Source organism: Henningerozyma blattae, chromosome 5 (assembly GCF_000315915.1).
Source record: "Henningerozyma blattae CBS 6284 chromosome 5, complete genome".
Classification (NCBI taxonomy): domain Eukaryota; kingdom Fungi; phylum Ascomycota; class Saccharomycetes; order Saccharomycetales; family Saccharomycetaceae; genus Henningerozyma; species Henningerozyma blattae.
Genome location: NC_020189.1, coordinates 1,101,498 through 1,121,836, shown reverse-complemented (window position 1 = coordinate 1,121,836; position 20,339 = coordinate 1,101,498). Strand labels below are relative to the sequence as shown.

The 20,339-nt window shown below is 30.0% G+C and overlaps 9 protein-coding genes across 9 annotated transcripts; 5 read left to right on the top strand and 4 right to left on the bottom strand.

Annotated features, from left to right (window-relative positions):
- Window positions 1–424: 424 nt before the first annotated feature.
- TBLA0E04400 (putative phosphotransferase) lies at window positions 425–2,194 on the top strand (the record flags this gene model as incomplete). The annotated part of the gene is made up of 1 exon (XM_004180965.1): window positions 425–2,194. One exon carries the CDS (start codon window positions 425–427, stop codon window positions 2,192–2,194), a length of 1,770 nt encoding a protein of 589 aa, XP_004181013.1.
- Window positions 2,195–2,706: 512 nt separating this feature from the next.
- Window positions 2,707–6,543, top strand: RAX2 (Rax2p; the record flags this gene model as incomplete). Its single annotated transcript, XM_004180964.1, has 1 exon — window positions 2,707–6,543. One exon carries the CDS (start codon window positions 2,707–2,709, stop codon window positions 6,541–6,543), a length of 3,837 nt encoding a protein of 1,278 aa, XP_004181012.1.
- Window positions 6,544–6,774: 231 nt separating this feature from the next.
- TRS85 (Trs85p) lies at window positions 6,775–9,444 on the bottom strand (the record flags this gene model as incomplete). The annotated part of the gene is made up of 1 exon (XM_004180963.1): window positions 6,775–9,444. One exon carries the CDS (start codon window positions 9,442–9,444, stop codon window positions 6,775–6,777), a length of 2,670 nt encoding a protein of 889 aa, XP_004181011.1.
- A 1,408-nt stretch (window positions 9,445–10,852) lies between these two features.
- On the top strand, window positions 10,853–12,883 carry TMN2 (Tmn2p; the record flags this gene model as incomplete). The annotated part of the gene is made up of 1 exon (XM_004180962.1): window positions 10,853–12,883. The coding sequence occupies one exon, from the start codon at window positions 10,853–10,855 to the stop codon at window positions 12,881–12,883; it is 2,031 nt and encodes a 676-aa protein (XP_004181010.1).
- A 419-nt stretch (window positions 12,884–13,302) lies between these two features.
- TBLA0E04360 (uncharacterized protein) lies at window positions 13,303–13,911 on the bottom strand (the record flags this gene model as incomplete). The annotated part of the gene is made up of 1 exon (XM_004180961.1): window positions 13,303–13,911. The coding sequence occupies one exon, from the start codon at window positions 13,909–13,911 to the stop codon at window positions 13,303–13,305; it is 609 nt and encodes a 202-aa protein (XP_004181009.1).
- Window positions 13,912–14,773: 862 nt separating this feature from the next.
- Window positions 14,774–15,466, bottom strand: TBLA0E04350 (uncharacterized protein; the record flags this gene model as incomplete). The annotated part of the gene is made up of 1 exon (XM_004180960.1): window positions 14,774–15,466. The coding sequence occupies one exon, from the start codon at window positions 15,464–15,466 to the stop codon at window positions 14,774–14,776; it is 693 nt and encodes a 230-aa protein (XP_004181008.1).
- A 1,023-nt stretch (window positions 15,467–16,489) lies between these two features.
- On the top strand, window positions 16,490–16,687 carry SLO1 (Slo1p; the record flags this gene model as incomplete). Its single annotated transcript, XM_004180959.1, has 1 exon — window positions 16,490–16,687. One exon carries the CDS (start codon window positions 16,490–16,492, stop codon window positions 16,685–16,687), a length of 198 nt encoding a protein of 65 aa, XP_004181007.1.
- Window positions 16,688–17,142: 455 nt separating this feature from the next.
- On the top strand, window positions 17,143–18,363 carry ISC10 (Isc10p; the record flags this gene model as incomplete). The annotated part of the gene is made up of 1 exon (XM_004180958.1): window positions 17,143–18,363. One exon carries the CDS (start codon window positions 17,143–17,145, stop codon window positions 18,361–18,363), a length of 1,221 nt encoding a protein of 406 aa, XP_004181006.1.
- Window positions 18,364–18,525: 162 nt separating this feature from the next.
- On the bottom strand, window positions 18,526–19,356 carry ARP10 (Arp10p; the record flags this gene model as incomplete). The annotated part of the gene is made up of 1 exon (XM_004180957.1): window positions 18,526–19,356. The coding sequence occupies one exon, from the start codon at window positions 19,354–19,356 to the stop codon at window positions 18,526–18,528; it is 831 nt and encodes a 276-aa protein (XP_004181005.1).
- Window positions 19,357–20,339: the final 983 nt, after the last annotated feature.

Sequence of the window (20,339 nt, the reverse complement as noted above, 5' to 3'; positions counted from 1 at the left end):
AAAGATTTTCAATGTTTATATTTCTTGATTCACATCGCTAAAACTTTCGCGTCAGAAATATTTTTTTAATTTAGATCTGGACTTCGAACCTTTGTAAGGGCATTTTTAGTGAGTATAAAAGATTAAATATAATTAAAATATACACATATATTAATATAGTAAAATAAAAAAATTTGTAATGATATCTTGAGAGAGATTTATATATGAAAAGAGGATTATTCATCTTCGAGCAGTTGTTTAAATCTAATAGATCTTAAATAGGCTTTCGGAGTTTCCTTCTACGTTTTATGAAAGGCGGGGTCAATTATTCAACAGAGAAATTTCAATTTATCTTACAATTTGATTGTTAATTGGATGAAAAGTATAAAAAATTCAGAAATACCAATTGTTAACCCAATATAAAAAATTACGTCATCATTAAAACATGTCTTATTATATTGGTGTTGATGTCGGAACTGGTTCTGCAAGAGCGTGTTTAATTGATTTGAATGGTGATATCTTGTCTATTAAAGAGTTAGCCATTGATCGACAAGAATTGAAACCTGGATATATCACCCAATCTACAAATCAGATTTGGAATAATATTTGTATTTGTATTAGAAATATCCTTCAAGAAAGCAATGTTGACGATATTTCGTCGAAAATTAAGGGAATTGGCTTTGATGCAACTTGTTCACTGGTTGTTTTAAACTCAAAGACAGATCAAGAAGTAGCAGTGGGCCCTAATTTCGAAGATAATGATCAAAATGTTATTTTATGGATGGATCATCGTGCTTTAATAGAAACCGTTGAAATTAATTCAACCGACTCCAAATGCTTGAAATACGTTGGTGGGCAAATGTCTGTGGAAATGGAAATACCTAAGATTAAATGGTTAAAGAATAATATGAATCCAGCTGTTTATAAGGATTGTAAATTTCTAGATTTACCTGATTTTTTAACTTACAAAGCTACCGGTAACTCTATTCGTTCGTTCTGTTCGGCTGTTTGTAAGCAAGGTCTCTTACCATTAGGAGTGGAAGGTTCAACAAAAGGCTGGACAGAAGAATTTTTATTAAACATTGGATTGGAAGATTTAATGGAAGACAATTTTGTTAAATTGGGCGGCCCTGTAAAACAAGATTCTCAAGGTAAAGTATCATTTAGTACTGCGGGTGAATTCATTGGTTATTTGTCGGACAAATCATCAAAGATAATGGGAATTTCCTCTAAATGTGCTGTCAGTTCCGGTATAATTGATGCATATGCAGGTTGGATCGGCACTATTGCAGCAAGTACCAAGGAACCAATTGAACAATTAAATAACTTTCAAGATAATCTAAATGGAATGATTTGTTCTAGTGGTAGATTAGCTGTTGTAGCAGGGACTTCTACTTGTCATATATCTCTTACAAATAAACCAATTTTTGTTCCAGGGGTTTGGGGCCCATATCGTGATGTCCTTGGGCATAATTTCTGGTGTGCAGAAGGTGGGCAAAGTTGTACAGGTGCCTTGTTACAACATGTATTGGAGACACATCCAGCTTATAAAGAACTATGCGCAATTTCTAAACAACAAGATATATCCGTATTTGAAGTGTTAAATAACAAGATTAGAGAATTAACCCATCAAAGAGACTTAATTGATGAAGTTCATTTAATCAAAAACTTATTCTTTTATGGTGATTTCCATGGCAATAGATCTCCAGTTGCAGATGAAGCAATGAGAGGAAACATTATTGGGCTATCTATGGACTCCTCCTTGAATGATCTATGTAGGATGTATCTTGGTGCATGTGAATTTATAGCTCAGCAAACAAGACATATAGTTGATATAATGACTAAATCAGGCTATAATCTTCATTCGTTGTATATGTCTGGAGGTCAATGTCGTAATGAGCTCTTGATGCAATTAATCAGCAATTGCGTTGGATTACCAGTAGTTATTCCTAAGAATATTGATACAGCTGTTGTTTTTGGATCTGCATTAATGGGTGCTTGTGCATCAGAATTATCAAAATCGCATAGTGACAATACAAAGAAACCAGATCAAATCCTATGGGATGTTATGTGCAAGATGACTGGACAAGGGATAGTAGTATCACCACAAGATCCGTCTAGCCAAGTTTGTAAGCTATTAACTGTCAAATATCAAATTTATTTGGATATGATTGCAACGCAGAAACGTTACCGTTCAATGGTAAATGGTTTATAACTGATGTACCTCAACTGCATTTTTTAGGCAGTAAGCTGTGTATCACACTTATAAATAGTAATTAACATTAATATTGATTATATTAAATTTTTTAGTATTCTACTTTCTTTTAGTTATATTTGAAATATTTCATACAAGATGGCTGAACTTTTTTGTTTTGATTTTTGCCATTTTAGGCTATATCGCATTCGCGAAACATTTTCATTCAGAAATGCCACTTTGGCGTTTGAGGTTCTAATGAAATAATAATAATAATAATAATAATAATAATAATAAGATTAAAATCTTAGTTGCTAAGACAATAAACAAGGGCGTTTGTTTTGAAACGTCGTAACATTTTTTAGAGTATGCTAAGTGAAATATATACCCTAGGAAAAAACAACCAAATTAAGAAATACATGGATTGAGACCCTCAAGTGAAATAATTAAACGCAAAAAAAATATACTTTCAAAATAAGATATTTAAATATTAGTTCTTTGATTTGTAAAGTAGCCAGAATTAGTCACCCATTATGAGAATTTGTATTAGGACAATACTCGGGATATTATTGCTTTCTGTAGCTCCATCTTCAGTGGTTGCCAACCAACTAAATCATTTAAAAGATATTTTAGAGATAGAAAATATACCAGCTCCGCAATTTAACTTGCAAGACTCTACAAACCAATCATTGCAGCTATTAACTTCAAATGGGTTTGATACACTGAATTTTGTACATTATAATGGGCAACAAAATTTTACCCAACCTATTATCAGTTCATCACAGAATCATTTGATATATTATTCAAATGACACATATATAAGACTACTAGATATTCCATATTCTACTCGAATACAACATATTATACCTTATGGTCAGGATGCATTTATTCTATCAGGAACAGGGTCTTTAAATGGTTTTGAGCTTTCGAACCAATTGGTTTATAATTTGACAGATTTATCCTTAACGCCAATATTTGAGAATAAGTTAGTGCCAGAAGTTAGAACAATTTTTAAAGATCCAGACACTAATTTGGTTTATTTTGGTGGGAATTTCTCATATTTGTTACCTGACTCAAATATTTCCAATGGATTAATCATTTGGGATTCATCATCAAATGACACTATATCCTATGAATTTGGTGGCTTTGGATCAAACTCGGTCATTAATAATATTTTAAAATTAAATAGCAATGACTTATTATTTTCTGGTCAATTCTATACCCTTGATGATCCTTCAATTTTGCATATTCCTTACAATATTACTTTTCCAAACAATACTTCCTCTTTATTATCACAGCAAAATGTTTCTACTTTTGAACTAAATCAAAGGATACCATTAACATTCGGTAAATTCTCAACTGCAGATACTAATGATTATATTAATAAAAATCAACTAATTTGCCCGACCTCAGAAATTGAGGCATGGGCAAGTGATTCTAAGGCAGGCTCCTTGCAAATAACTTTACCATTTAGCATACGACCTTCGAAAATTAGAATTTTCAATTCACCAGACCCAGATGACGAGGTTGCAACTTTTAGAATAAACCCTGGAAATCAAAATTCTATTATGAGCTTAGCATATCTGGATCCTTTAGATGGTCAACTTAAGTATTGTTCTGAATTTTGCCCACTTTATAATAGAAATCAATTAAAATTATTCAATAGCAATGATAATCTAAAGAGTCATGTAATTACTTTACTAGATAATAATACAACAGATATTAAATGGTCTACAACTTATCAAGAATTTGCTTTTGTTAATCAATTCGATTTAACAACTTTAGAGTTTCAAGCATTATCTTCCTATGGTTCAAGAGTTGGCCTATCTGGTTTAAGCTTATTTCAAAGTGATATTGCAGTTTTTGCAAATGAATCCTATAACAAACCTTCTTGTAACGATCAAACTGCATATGACAATGAAGATTTGATTAAAGCGGCACTTCCGAGAGTGATGGGTAGTTCTTACTCAATATTATCCGATAACGATTGGTATACCCCTTTACCAAATTCAGATTATTTAGCCTGCACATATCTTTCAAGTAGCAAACTTATACCTACCGTCACTTTTTATCCAAACCTTTTATATGCAGGTAACTATACTGTCGATATGATCACCCCTGGCTGCACAGCTGATAATTCATGTGATTCAAGGGGTATTGTAAATGTCACAATGTGGAACCAAACCGATTCCTCGATATTACAAACAAGTCTAATTTACCAAACAAATGAAAATTATAAATTTGATCAAATTTTTAACGGTTATTTGGATCCTTTAGTAAAAATTACAATGAGCTTTTATTCGGGTGTTTATTCTAATACTGGTAACTTTACCATAGTTGCAGACAGAATTAATTTAATTATCAATTCATTGGATTTTGTTACAACAACCAGTTCTAATGAGATAGATATTTATAACGTAACTTTAAACGGCTTATTCCAATATCCTGAGTATAATTCAGTTAATAATTTAAATGAGAATTATACTAATTCAACGATTAATCAATATGCATATAGTAACTACCCTGCCAATGTTTCTTTAATTGCAGCAGCATATGATAAAGATACTTTATTAGTTGGTGGATCTATAAATAAATTACAAGAATTTCAAATTGAAAAAAATGGACAAAACATTTCGTTACAAAATACATTCAAAGACTTAAACTCGGTAACTGGAATTGTACCATATTCAGATGGTTTGATTGCATATGGTGATATTATGGATTCATCTGGTTCTTATAAAGCAATTACTTTTACCAATAACAAGTTTGGAACTTTAGGAAATTTCACTGATGAAATCCAAAGTTTTAGTAATATTTCTTTGACGACATCATGGGAAATTTTGTCATTCAATAATAAATATTTCTACAATCAATCAAATATGGAAGATTTTAAAAATACTTCCACTTTTGAATTGTCATTATGGTCAGCAGGTAAAAATGCACAGAATGATTTGATTTTTTCTGGTCTTGTTTCAGAAAACGAAAATGTAAACCTGACTGGAGTTGTCAGTATTAACGCTAATGAGCAAATTAAGGAATTAAATTTGGGAAATAATATTTATCCATACAGCGCTGTATTCTTAAATGATAGTTCTACGATATATGCTTATATGGAACCAAACACGAGATTAAACAGATTGATACACAGCAATGGAGAACAGATATCCTGGAGTTGGAAGAATAAAATTTCCAGCATGGCATTTTTTCCAAATGAATCATTATTAAGTGTGGGAACAATAAGCGACAAAGATGTATTTCCAAGCTTTAGTATTCTAAATTTAACAAGTAATAAAGTTATAGCTAATGAAACATTGAACAAAAATTCTCAGATATCTTCGTTACTTTATTTCACAAAAAATTCTAGTGTTCTAGTAGGAGGTAATTTCACGTTCTCTGACTATCAGTGTTCAGGATTGTGCTTGTTTAACTATGAAACCAAAAATTGGTCAACTTTTATGAATAATACTCTGGAAGGAACTGTTAGTAAGTTGGAACTGAAAAATAATTCAAATATTTTAATTTCAGGTACATTATCGACCAATAAATCTGCTAATATTGATCTTGCCCTTTTGAATCTTAATACCTATAACGTAAGCATTCTTCTTCAGAATACAAATCTTACCTCATTTGAATTTACTGGTAACCAAATTGCAGCTTGGAACTCATCTACTTTATTTCAATACAATAACGAAGCATGGAGCCAAATTCTACTACCAAATGGCACTGAAAGTTTGAAATTAGATAGTATTTCTATTTTTGATATCACTAATAAGAATAGTTCATCTATTTTAGAAAAGCGCGCATTAAGAGATACGAATATTATGGTTGCGACGGGTCAATTTTATTCTAAAGGTTTAGGTACTGTACAGGCGTTGTATTACACCTCTGATACCTGGATCCCATATTTTTATGGAAATTTGACAAATAATATGGACACCAGTAATAGCATTAATATTTTTCCAAATAAAGATATATCCTCCAAAATAATCAGTGATTTTGTTTTAAAGAATTGGAATTTCAACTTATCAGATGTTGGAAATTCTACGAACACCACAAATTCTACCAATACTACTTCAACTACAAATTTAACATCCCCTTCTAACACTACAAGTCCACAACCAAGCAGCTCCATTATCCCTATAATTGGAAAGCAGCAGAACAAAAAACATAAAATTCAGCGAGGATTTGTCGTTCTCATTGGGCTTGCACTATCGTTAGCTACTGTTGCACTACTGGGGATATTTGGTATTTTATTATCCTTTATTTTCCGTGACAGTAGAGGTGACTATGAGTCTTTAAAGCCTCGCACTACAGAGCATGAAATGTTTGATGCTGTTCCGCCAGAAAAACTAATGCCATTTGTACTATAATTAATTAAGAACTCTCTAATTTTCCTATCTATCTATTAATAGGATCATATAAATTTACATATTCACCCATGAACTTTTTTTATTAATAAATATATTACCTATAGTTTGATACCTAGTATATTCTACTAGAAAAAAAAAAAAAAAAGCTAATTATATTATCTATTAATAGGTATATATCTATGTATAATTATGTATATGCAAGGACTTTATTGAATATAAGATAGCATAAACTCATGGAAAGGTAATTTCATGATCAATTTTGGAAGACTGAAGGGAATTAGCTTGTGAATCATTTATAAGATTAGTATTAGATGTGTCAGTAGACCCTACTGATGTCTTTACAGTTGCTGTGGCAGGAGATGCTTGGACATCTTGTGTAATTTTGGAATCCAGTTCCATATCAATTGATCTGCTATCCTCTTTAGTACACTTGATATTATTTTTGATATAGTATTTATTCAATTGATCTTTTAACTTGATTAGAATTAAATCTTTACGGTCAGAAAATCCTACTTCTTTGTAAACATTTTCGATATCTTTTAAGCACCAGTCCAATTGTCTCCATTGTTTCTGTTCTGACCATTTCTTTGCCGCAATTAATTTGAAAAATGCAGCTTTTCTTTTCCTTGTGAAACCATCGGACAATATATCATATCCACAATCGTATTCTTCATTACTATTGACATCAATGATTAGACTATTTTTTCTATCAATAGAATATTTCTCTTGTTTTCCGTCATTTCTGTATTTTTCATTCACTTCTTTAATGGAAGAATGAGAAGCCTCACTCCCTGTAGCCTTGGTGCCTTTATTTATATTTGTTATAGTTGGTTTTCTTTTTATTCTTGGGTCGACTCTTAAATCATAACAGAAACTTAATCTTTCCCATAAAATTGTCTGGGAACAAGGACCTAGTTTATAATCTGATAAAATTGTTTCTAAATATCTTAGAGCATATGGTGTTGAAGTCCAAGTATCGCTTAATGATAAAAATAATTCTGACAATAAAAGCATACATCTAATTTCATAAGATCGTATTGTATGATTATTTTCAATAAGTGAAACTTCAGCTTTTGTTGCAGATGATATACTTGAACGTGAATTTAATGAGTTTATATTATTAGATGGGAGTCGAGAATTTGGAACAGGTGGTAATGGTTTTTCATAACTTTCTAGAGCACTTTCGATTAATGGATCTACGTCATTCTTTAACATTTTGGCGGTTACAATATTTTGCGCGCCCATCAGTATTGAAACTGCCCACCATTCTAAGCATGATGCCATATATTTTGAAGTATTTTCTAAATCACGGCTTAATGATTCGTAGGTCGTATAAGCAGTTTTGAAATCAGAAACCATCATGGACCAATCAGCTAATTTTCTCAATTGAAATTCTGTTGATAAGGCAGAAAAATATTCATGGCCATTACTATCTTTCGTTAGCAATGAATGATGATGTTTACTGATTGAATTTGAAATTTCTGAAGAGCTTGTCCCTGTAGATGATGAAACATTTGAATTTCTATTCATAAAACTTTTAAATAGTTTATTTCTAAATATAGATTTTCTAGGTTGTAATATCGTTTCATCCCAAAATCTAATTTTTCTTTGCATAAATGGTATAATTAAATTAACTGATAAATTTGCTATCATTTCATATATATACTTTACCAATGACAATGGTAGTTTGTTATCTGTAACGCAAGAATTCTTTTGGAGATATTGCTGAAGAAAATACAAAGTTTCATCTACTGAAGACATCATTGGCTCATGTAATTTGACGAACTTGTCATTATTATAAATTTTATCATTCCATAACGGTAATAAAATACTTTCAAAAAATAATTGTTTTTTAATTTTTGTTGAAATTTTCTTTGCAATATCTAATTGTTCAGGGGATGAGGCATCATAGCACAATAAAAATACTGGTAAGATATCATTAATGTTTAAATATACTGGGAAATTTGGTGTCTTTGAATGAATGTTTTTAAATTTGATTAGCATTTCCTTTGCTGTATCATAGTTTTGATTTAGAGTTAAATCAATTGATAATAATGATACAATTGGATGATCAAAAGACTCAAAGGGACACAAATTTGTTGTTGAAGTCACAGTCATAGAAAAAAATCTATGATATAGAGATTTTTTCAAAGCGTTATGAGGCATGTCTGGAGTAGTATTAGTCTCGATAATTTTAAGATAACCTTTTAAAAGTGTCTCTAATGATTGGTGATCGAATAGAGAATCAGTTGGATCTCTCGTATTAACTAAATCAGGAATTGGCTTAGTAAATCTAATATATTGTGATTGAGTTGAATCTCTTTGGAATAAGCTATTTGATCTCTTTCTAGTCTTTTGACGATGATGATGTGTATAGTTATGAGTAGTTGTATAATGTTCTTTTGTGTTTTTTTTTATTGTCGTTGTCTTATTATGTGGTTTAGTAATGGTGTTTTCAGTGGTTGGACTGGCAAGTATTGTAGGTGTTGGTGTTCCTGTTGTTGTTGATATTATTGTTTCTTCCTTTGTCAGTGTATTCATGGAGTTATCTATTAGCATATCCATTGAAGTATCGGGTGTTTCAGTAATAGAGGTATCTGGACTAATTAATGCAGCATGTAATTCATTTTTATGATCCAGTTCATTTGGGTGTTGATGATGAGGTTCATGATATTGATCTCTATCTGAAATGCACCCCCCGAAGTATCTCAGTAGCATATAAAGGGAATCTATATTATATGAATCTTGAACATGTTTATCTAATTCAGGAGTAGCAGTCACGGAAATTAAAGGAGCAATTGAATTTTGAACTATTCTCTTTGCAATATCTGTGGGAATTTCCTCATTTGTTCTATCCAAATGGAATAGTAAATTCATATAATTTTCATAGGAAAAAGGCATATTGTATTGAGCTGATTATGACAACACTTGGCAATGATAATATTACTGCTGAATATATTTCAAAATTCGTTGGATTTTAATATTCAAATCAGTTGCTTCTAACGAAACAATGGTAAATGTTCAGTGATACCAAAAACTATCCTTTCTACAGATATGACGACAGGAATATAAAGGCTTGTTTGTTTGAATTAGTTATGATATGAAGATGGCAATTAAAATATCATTTTTTTTTACTTCGAACTGATCTTTGTAGATTAAATTTCAAGGTTGTTCTTATTTAACAGATAAATCTTTACTCTCATTATTCTTTCAGCCGCGGTTTTTATCCGAGATCACGTGTGTTTTGAGAAAAACTCAATTTAGTCACCCAGTATATTTTTTCAGAAGTTTCTTTACTTTTTACCCTCCGTAGTGTACTGGTTAACTTTTTTAAATAGTACAGATGTTCGAATTTTTGTTGTTCCATTAAAATTAAATGTCACAATTTTTGTGATTCCAATCTATGTATCTTGTAAACTCCTCCTCCTTCTTCTACTGCAGCAAGTCGGAGTTCTAACTATATTATACTTGGTATAAAGGCTCTATTTATCTAACTGTGTATGGTAATTAAGATATTAATATTTTACTCTAGACTTAGAAACTCAACCCGTTCGCTGCTTTCTTCGCTCGTTGCTTTCTTCATTTGTTCTTCGTGTAAGATTGTTCCTTTTTATATTCACATTCTCTAGTTCTTGTTCTATGTTTGTTTTTCGTGTCACCTGATTTGTGTCTGACCTTAATAAATCTATACATAATTATTAATCCTTGAAATCACGTGATACATATTCTTAGAATATGTGACATTAAATAAAATAGAAAATGTGATTGTAACTCCAAATTACCTCTCTACAACACTAATAATCTTCCTCTAAAAATAGTGGCATGTTTAGTTTCCATTTTTAAAATCAAGATCACTTTTTATCATTGCCTCACAATGACTGTAGTAATAATTCAAATGTCTAACGAATTTCAGAAATTCCAGCACTGTCAAAAACGGACTCATTTTGAAATTGGAAAAGTTTCGTAACTCATCGCATGCCAACAATAAGAATACTGAAAAAAGCAACAATATCAGTCAATTTGAAAAATATAGATATTGCTAAAGGCCATTAGGCTCAATATAGTTTCGTAAAATACGGATTTTTTGTGAGAAAAAAAGGCCTAATTGAATAGCATTCTTCTCTAGAAAAAAAAGAGAATTTAATCGACGGTTCTATTTTATGTTTTTCAAGGATATTTAGAATTACTTTAGTTTGAAAAAATTGGCAAAGTTGCATAATACATTATAGTAGAAGCATAGCAGTTCCATTTCAATACTGGGAGATATTATAGTAGTAAAACAGACCATTATTATATTAATATTGTACATATGACTAAGCTGATAACTGCTGTATCGATCTGTTTAATAACTCTTTCCGTAACCAATGGGTTTTATTTACCAGGTGTTGCACCAACAACTTATCATGAACTTGATAGCATACCATTATTGGTAAATCATTTGACACCTTCAATGTTTTTCAAACACAAGGATTCTGATGGTAATGAACTTTCAAGTGATAAAGAAAACTTTCTGTATTCTTATGATTATTATTATTCCAAGTTGCATTTTTGCAAACCATTGGATAGAGAAATTAAAAAGCAACCTGAATCATTAGGTTCTATTTTATTTGGTGATAGAATTTATAACTCGCCATTTGAACTTAAAATGTTAGTCGATGAAAACTGTAAAGAATTATGTAGCACAAATATTCCAGGTGATGATGCGAAATTCATTAATGATTTAATTAAAAGTGGATTCTTACAAAACTGGTTGATTGATGGATTACCAGCAGCAAGACAGCTGTATGATCAAACAACAAAATCGTCTTTTTACGGCTCAGGTTTTGAATTAGGATCTGTCGAGATGATCCAAGTTGTAGATGAGGCTCCGTCCCATACTACTCCAAAACAACCTATTGTAGAGGATGTTCTATCCCAGGAACTTGATGAAGAACAAGCTACTGAAAAGCGCGCTAATCAAATGTTGGTCTCGTCTGTGGAACGTACTTATTTCGCTAATCATTTTGATATTCATATTGAATATCATGATCGTGGTAATAATGAATATCGTATTGTTGGTGTCACAGTTAACCCAATTTCTATGAAGCGTGATTCTGCAATTTGTGATACAAATCTAGGAAAATTAGCTTTGTCAGAAGTTTCAGATACAGATGTCATATTTACATATTCCGTCACTTTTGAAAAATCTGATACTGTTTGGGCAACAAGATGGGATAAGTATTTACATATTTATGACCCAACTATCCAATGGTTTTCATTAATTAATTTTACTGTCATTGTAGTCGTATTATCCATTATTGTGGTTCATTTCTTAACTAAGGCTTTAAAAAATGATTTTGTTCGTTATAACGAATTCAATTTAAATGATTCCTTTGATGAAGATTCAGGTTGGAAATTAGCTCATGGTGATGTATTCCGTATCCCAACTAAATCTATGTTATTATCCATATTTGTAGGTTCAGGAACTCAATTATTTTTCATGATCAGTTCTGTTTTGGTTTTGGCAGCATTAGGATTTTTGTCTCCAAGTGCTAGAGGTTCATTACCAACTATAATGTTTATATTATATGCAGTGTTTGGCTTTGTGGGATCTTACACCTCCATGGGTGTATATAGGTTCTTCAATGGTCCTTATTGGAAAGCAAACATGATTTTAACACCATTAATTGTCCCAGGTGGCATTTTCATGTTCATTATTTCCATGAATTTGTTTTTAGTTTTTGTTCATTCCTCAGATGTAGTTCCAATTGGTACTTTATCATTAATGGTTTTATTATGGATTGTTTTATCGTTACCTTTATCCTTTGCTGGTTCTTTGATATCCTTTAAAAGATGTACTTGGTATGACCACCCAACAAAGACAAATGAGGTCCTTAGACAAATTCCTTTCCAACCTTGGTATTTAAAAACAGTTCCAGCTACTTTAATTGGTGGTATTTTCCCATTCGGTTCCATTGCTGTAGAGTTATATTTCATTTATAGTTCTCTATGGTTCAATAAGATTTTTTACATGTTTGGTTTTTTGCTGGTTTCATTCTTGTTGTTAACAATGACTACATCTTTAGTTACAATAATTGTTACTTACCACTCTTTATGTTTAGAAAATTGGAGATGGCAATGGAGATCCTTTATCATCGGTGGTATAGGTTGTTCAATTTATATTTTTATTCATTCTATTTTATTCACTGAGTTTAAATTAGGTGGCTTTATTACTATAGTATTATACGTGGGATACTCTGCATTGATTGCCATTTTATGTGCAATGGTGACTGGTGCTATTGGTTTTATCAGTAACATGTTTTTCGTTAAAAAAATTTATTCTTCCATTAAAGTTGAGTAGAGGATTCCCTCATTAATGAATTGTTAGCATTGTATATATATGTACATATATATTTGTTATGATAAATATTATAGATAGATTTTATATGAAAATTTTAATTTTTGAAACTAAGATATTATAACCATTCTTGTTCTATTGTATAAATAAAGGTAATGAGGTTTAACATTAAATGTGCAATAAAATTCATTTCATTTGTCCATAAATTTATTTATTTTTTGAATACAATAGTGATTGATGGTGTAATAAATTATATTTTATTAGAAGACTTTTTATTGTAACAAAAATAATTTATTACTTCCAAAATTTCATAGTTGAAATGGTTTGGTATACAATATATTATGATAATCAATTCAGAATAATATATACATTGTATTTGGTTGAAATGTTTTCTTTTAATAAGATTTATGACCTTAAGGTGATTAATTAATTTCCAAAGATTCATAATGGCATCTTCTAGCTTCTTCAATTTGTAGATTCAGATTAATTAGTGCAGGATCAACATAAAGTTGAATAAATTTGTTAGGTTTTATTAAGTATTCGAATAATTGGAGGCATTGTTTTCCATCGAAGATGAAATCAGTATTCATCCAACGATGTGTATTGAACAAATGTGAATTTATTTGTAAAGTAATAGAATCCCATTTTTCTAAGTCTAAACCAGGTTTGTTATCAATAACTAATAACATTAATTCTAATTGTCCATCGACACCTAAAACGTATTTTTTTCTTATTGGTGCAGTTAACAAAATTAATATTACCCATCCATAAAAAATATCCAGCACTATGAATACATAAGTTAACGGCAACCAAAGTTTGTGATCATTTGAAAATAGTACAATAACACTACAAAAAATAAGGTTATAGTAACATATTCTGAATCTTAAATATTCATTTAATACCCAGAATTGATGTGAGAAATATGAAATATATTTACTTTTTGGTAATTCCAATAATTCCTCCTTTTCCTCTTCATCAGAAGAAGACTGTGGAGCTAGTAATGATTTAGTTTGATCAGGTAGTGAAGACATGGTTATCCTTGAAAATATTTAGAGAGAATAATAAAGTTTACAATGAAATCTATGATATAGGTAAAATAAATATGCTTCTCTCAAGATAAATATGTCAATTATATAGTTAGAGTTTCATAGGGTAACAATAGATGTGAGAGAATCATGTTAGTCTCAGTAATACAAGTAGGAAACTGATGATAATATCTTGGGATTACTTTAGGACTAATACGGTAAATTAGTTAAATTTCTGTCTGTTTTAAAGAGAAGTTTAAATATTATATAAAAAAACAAACCACATATTTAATTTACCCAGTCGAGAAATCATTAAACAAAACTAATTTACCGGTTGTATCCTCCGCATTTATACATCCTATTTTATATCCTAGGATGGTTAGTTGAAGAAATTATATTGGATAGAATGAAAAAATTGCTCGTTACGAAAAAAATTCAAGGGTGTAATGTTCATGTTCTAATAATAGGAAAATATATTTCTTAATTGGAAATAATAAACAAGATTGATTTTGAAGTTGAAGGCAAATTTTCAAGAGGATTCTAATTAAATTAAATTGAAAGGAGTATATAATAGTAAAGGATCATAAATAACAATAGCAAGCAGAGGGGGAAAGCAAAAGCAACTTATAGATTGAATAGAAAATTTATAAAAAGTGCTAAAGTGTGGAACAAAATTGTGTGTTGGAAGTTGTGAATATATATTTATCGTTAAATTTTACAAATTACTGTAAAAATGTATATTGAAATGTAAAAAATGATGGTGAAGTTGAAACTGAGTATAAAAATAAATTAAATGTTGGTATATATAATTGTTTAAAATTTTCAATGTAAATGAGTAAATTATCGAATATAAAAATGTTCAACTTTATTAAAAAAGCTCAGGATGTTGTGAAGCCCAATAATTATCAATTGATTCGGTATGAACTTTTCTTGCATGTTCTATAGCTTTGTTTAAATTATTTAATTCCAAATCAACCACCCCAATTTGTATCATTATATTCGGTTGTATTAAGAATCGAAACAAATTTAAGCATTGTTTCCCATCGTAGAAAAAATCATTATTTCTCCAATTGTTCATAATATATAAATGACTATTTAAATTGGAAGCAATTAAATCCCATTTTTTCATCTCCAATATTGGCTTGGTTTCAATCACTTCCAACATTAGTTTCATTTGTCCTTGAAGTCCCAATATTTTTTTCTTCCGAAGTGGTGAAGTAAATAATATTACTAAACTTATCCCATATATTGCATCTATGGAAATGCAGATATACATTAAGACTTTCCAAAGCAACGAATCTTGAGAAAAGATTACAACCCCAATACATGCAAGCATTATACAATAAAACACTCTAAAGCTTACATATTCATTTAGAAACCAAAATTGGTATATAGGGTTTGCTAATATCCACCATGAATGATATTTGTATTTCGGTAATGATGTATACTTCTCATCTGTTTCCTCCTCTTCTTCATCCCTGGTAGATAATGGTTGTAATGCTAAAGTAACTCCATGTGGGTTTGTGAAAGGTGCAAACATAACTAGCTCGCTGGGAGACATAAGTTATAAAGTTTAAATCTTCAGATGTATTAAATAATAATCTCTTATAGAAAGCGTAATAATTAATATCAATAGCTTTAAATAAACAGAAATGTTTTTAAGAACAAGTAATGTAAAGAGATTCCATCAGATATATAAACTGCACGAGAAATCTACACTCGAAGACATTGGCCATTTACTATAGACTATGGAAACTTGCAATTAGGGTCGTTTTTTTTAAGGTCCGTCGTTGGCTTGACACTCACACCAGATTGAGACACTGTCGTTGGTCAAACTCCGGTCCCCGATGTTTGCCTGGGTATCGGTTCAAAACAATTCACGGTGTAATTAACACCCAGGTAATCCTGTATTTTTTGACCCCTTGTAGAACTTAGGGGGTGGTTAAGGAGTCAGTTTTACCAGTATATTTTTTGATCGTTACAATATGGAGGTAAGATCATTTTCAAAGAGGATAAAACACAATAGGTAATCGTTATAGGATCCGGTAAGATCTATATCAAGATCCTAGCATAAGCCTATACACCCGTGCACCTTATGTTTGACTTTTGTTTTTATAACTGGTAAATCAAGAAATGGTTGAATCAGTTATATACGGCGACTTTTATGAAGAATCTAGTATTTATTAACAAGCTCAAAAACTGTCACTAGAAAATCTACCAGTATTACTAGACTCTCTAATGTGTCTAAGTTAATAAATAATACTATATATGTTTTTAATTGCTTAATTTTCGGATAACGGAATTTCAATAAACCATAGAAAATAAATAAATGACGAGATCATAAAAATTCATTAGTGTCATATAACAAACAATTAGGATAACGGAATTAAGATAATTCATCTGTTATTTATATTTGGTATAAGCCACTATTCAATATTGCAAAACATTAGCTTTCCAGATTTGATCATTAAGAATGGCCTCACCTACTTCTCCAAGGTCACCAAACATTCCAAGAACGCCTTCTATAAATATCAACACTCAATTTAAAGGCCGTTCTGTGTCTATAGCATCGTTAAGTTCCACAATGGCATCCTGCTTATCACCTGTGGATAAAGAGCAGCGACTTCTACATGAGACAAAACTTCTGAAGGACACTTTAGATTTATTATGGAACAAAACACTAGAACAACGAGAAGTATCAAACAGAATGCACCAAGAAAATAGGTATTTAAAAGAGTATATCAATAGTTTTATGTCATCTAGTAATGTACTAGATAAATAGATGATGAATGGTGTGTTACATTTAACAAGTTTAGCGTATACTTTTTTTTTTGAATTTTTTTTTGAATTTTTTGGATTTTGTGGATATGCTAATATCCATTTGTTTTGAATTAAGTCGAACAATTTTTCTGTGCCATACCCTAAAAAACACGGTTCAACTTTTTTTTGGGTTTGAAGGTCATTAATAGCTTCAATATATGGCATGTGTTAATATTGATCTATTCTATATGTGTCTTTTATTTTCTATATATATATTTGTTTATCTAATTAATAGCATACATATAATATATAATTGCATAATACATATTTAATATAAAACTATAAATCATAGTAGACAAAAACGATAACAATTTTAAAACAATCAATATTGCTTAGCTAGTATACTTGCTTATTTTTTATTTGAACTATCTATACGTACAATTTTTTTATTACATTTTGCTTATACAATTATTAATCATGGATATTACTAAATATTATAAAGAAGAAGTTCAACAAGATGAAAATGCTTCTACTTTTCCACCGATTTTTATCAATTCCAAGCATAATCCTACTTTAAATTCATTTTCAATTATAAATCAAGTAAAAAATAAAAATTCAGAAAAGAATTCAATGAATAATTCCTCAGTAACTCCCACAAATTTAAATTTAAATTTAAATTTAAGAGATTTATGTCCAAATAAATCAAATAAAATAAACATGTTTAACCCTACTACAAATATGGATAATTCAATAGTAGTCAACACACCAATTAGTATGTTAAGTAATTATAATGATTCACAAAGAAATCTTAATGAAAATAAGCAAGATAATGATGGAATAAATTCGAATAATGGTAATGATGTAAAAAATATTGTGGAATCAATTAATGTACCAGCGATATTTGATTCGTCATTAAAACCTCCAAGTTTTGATTTAGAAAAAATTAATGATACAAGAAGAATCTTATCCATTGATTCTAGTAGTGACATTGGAAATAGTCCAAAATATGAAAGAAAAGATATTAAAAGTTTGTATGAAGGAGAATTAGATGAAGATGATTTATCATTTACCGATGATTTGATTTTAAATTCTACTAATAATATTGACCATGTTAATAATGATGTAGTTAATAGAAAATTAGATGATAATTTTGACGGACAGCCATTTTATCATATTTATGATTATGAAAATAGATTAGAAAGAGGTGATGATTCAATGTTATTAAATCAATTCATGGAAAATCAATTGTTTGATAATGAAATACGATTCCCAAAAGAGTTACAATTCTTAGAATTGCAAGAATTTTTGAAAAAAGAGATTATCTTTTATATATTTTTTGGTATTGATAGATTTGGATTTTTTAAATTAAAAGCAGAGAGAGAATATTTTTATAGTTCAATTTGGAATATGTATACTTCACAATTTGAATTAGAAAATGGAGTATCTGATATAACTTTATTAGAATCTTGGAAATATCGAAAACCTTCTAAAAATTATGAAAGTTCCGAGAGAGAGAGTGATAATGAATTTACAGATACAGAGGATTATGATAATAGTTTTTATGAGCAGATGAGTTATAGCGACGAATATTTAGATATCGAAAATGGTTTACAAAATAATTATAGCATGCCGAAAACTGGAGACGTATTGCAATCTGATTTAAAATTATCCAAAGCTACAACTCAATCTGGTATTTGAATAATAGACTATAAAACGTAATTAATGCAATTGTATAGAAAATTGTTACGACATAAAATAATATAGCTTATTATAATATAATTCATTCCACGTTAAAAGTAATTAATTGTAGCTCATAAACAGAGACTATCAGTTAAAATATATTTTGTCATTAAGAAGTAATTAAGAAGTAAATTTCTTATCAAACCAATCTGGGATTGTAGTTGGTAAAGATGAAAGGCAATAATCATCATACGTAATAAGACATTCACAGCTTGTTATTGAATCCGAAAGTTTATCAGAGTAAAGAGAACCGCCTACCCATGGTCCTGTTGATGGAACATATCTCATGTTTAAGGATAATAGTAATGCTTTCAATTGAGTTTCAAAATGTTTGTTTTTTACAGCTGATCCTACAACAATGATATTTTCAGCCAAAATCTTGCGTAAGTCAACAGGTATTAATCTTTTAATTTTATGAAGGGCTAAGTTCATCGGTAATTCATCGGTATCAAAATCATCTTCATTTGCATCATCGATGGCAAAGAATTTGGAAAGATTCTGGGGGTCTAAATCCTCATCTTTATTACTTGGAGTATTTAGCGTCAATTTTGACATAACAATATGTTGGTCTAGTATTCTGTAATTGGCAATAGGAATGTATGCCGCGTAATCTTGTTCTATTTCTACAACAATACCATTCTCTATCCCTGCGGCAAAGCATGACATTAAACAGCTAGGGAAGAAATTGATATATCGGCATTCCAATTCCTTTAATAGAATATCACAAAAATTTTTCTTATTTTTCATTGAACAGAATGTCTCTTCTACCAAAGTTATACTTGAATCTTTAGGTAGCTTGTGAAGAATGTCACGAAAAACTTTTATAAATGCATTTTGAATGATAAGAGTGTTATTATCCGGATTTTTAAATTTTACAGCATGATGATTTTTTCCTGCTATTCCTATTTTGATATATAATGTATCAACACTAATGACTACGATTTTATTCATTTTTAAAATAATTTTTTTTTCCAATTGAGACTCTTCTTTCAATAAATATAAAAAATGTCAAATCTCGGAGTTTTAATTCTAATTGAACTGAAATTTAACCAGTTTTACTGGTGATACATTTAGCAATAATTACCCGGATATATATATATTTAGTCTTCCTTTGTTACGTCAGTAGATATTTATAATAATGATTAATCTGAAATGAGAATCAGAATGTGTTTATCCTCAAAATTAAAGATTGGGCATATATCTTGAGTAGATGGTTGCATACTTTCACCTCCCCATCAGTTTCGGGCAAATCTAGCATGAACTTCCAAGACAAATATTATCTAATCACAACTTGCCACAGTGATATTGCTTACCGTAATTAAAGCTAGGTTATAGTGACCGCATGGTAGACAATGAAATATTTATTTTAGCAAAAAAGAGTATCTTAAACTATATATATATATATATATATTTGAACTTCAAATAACTCGTATTTGTTCCAAACGAATGAGTAGAGGCTTTTCTTACAAAAAATAGTCTTCCATATTCATGGAATATCTCCTCACAATTGAAATTGACCTTCTAGACCTATTTTAAGTTTTTATTAGATCAATTATTGGTTCACTGCTTCAAAATTGGATCGTTGGAAGCTTGTAAAGAAAAATTATAACTTACTAGCCTTTTTACTAGGTCAACCTTAGTAATAACCATTTTTAATGTTTCTTTGATAATTTCATACTTAACAGCTCACTGGAATGTATTAATCCATTCTAAACCTCATTTGAGTAATATTTTACCATGTTGAGTTTTTGAAAAAAGGTCTTTTATCTTTTTTAGATCTGAGCGTAAATTATATCGTGCAATATTTTAATCATTACCCTCGCTTCTTTATCATCTGGAACCCATGAAGTTATACTAGTATTCAAAATGGCTTTAACCTTTGGTATGTATTCAATCAAAATATATATTGATTTTTCCAATTAATAGCTCGTTAC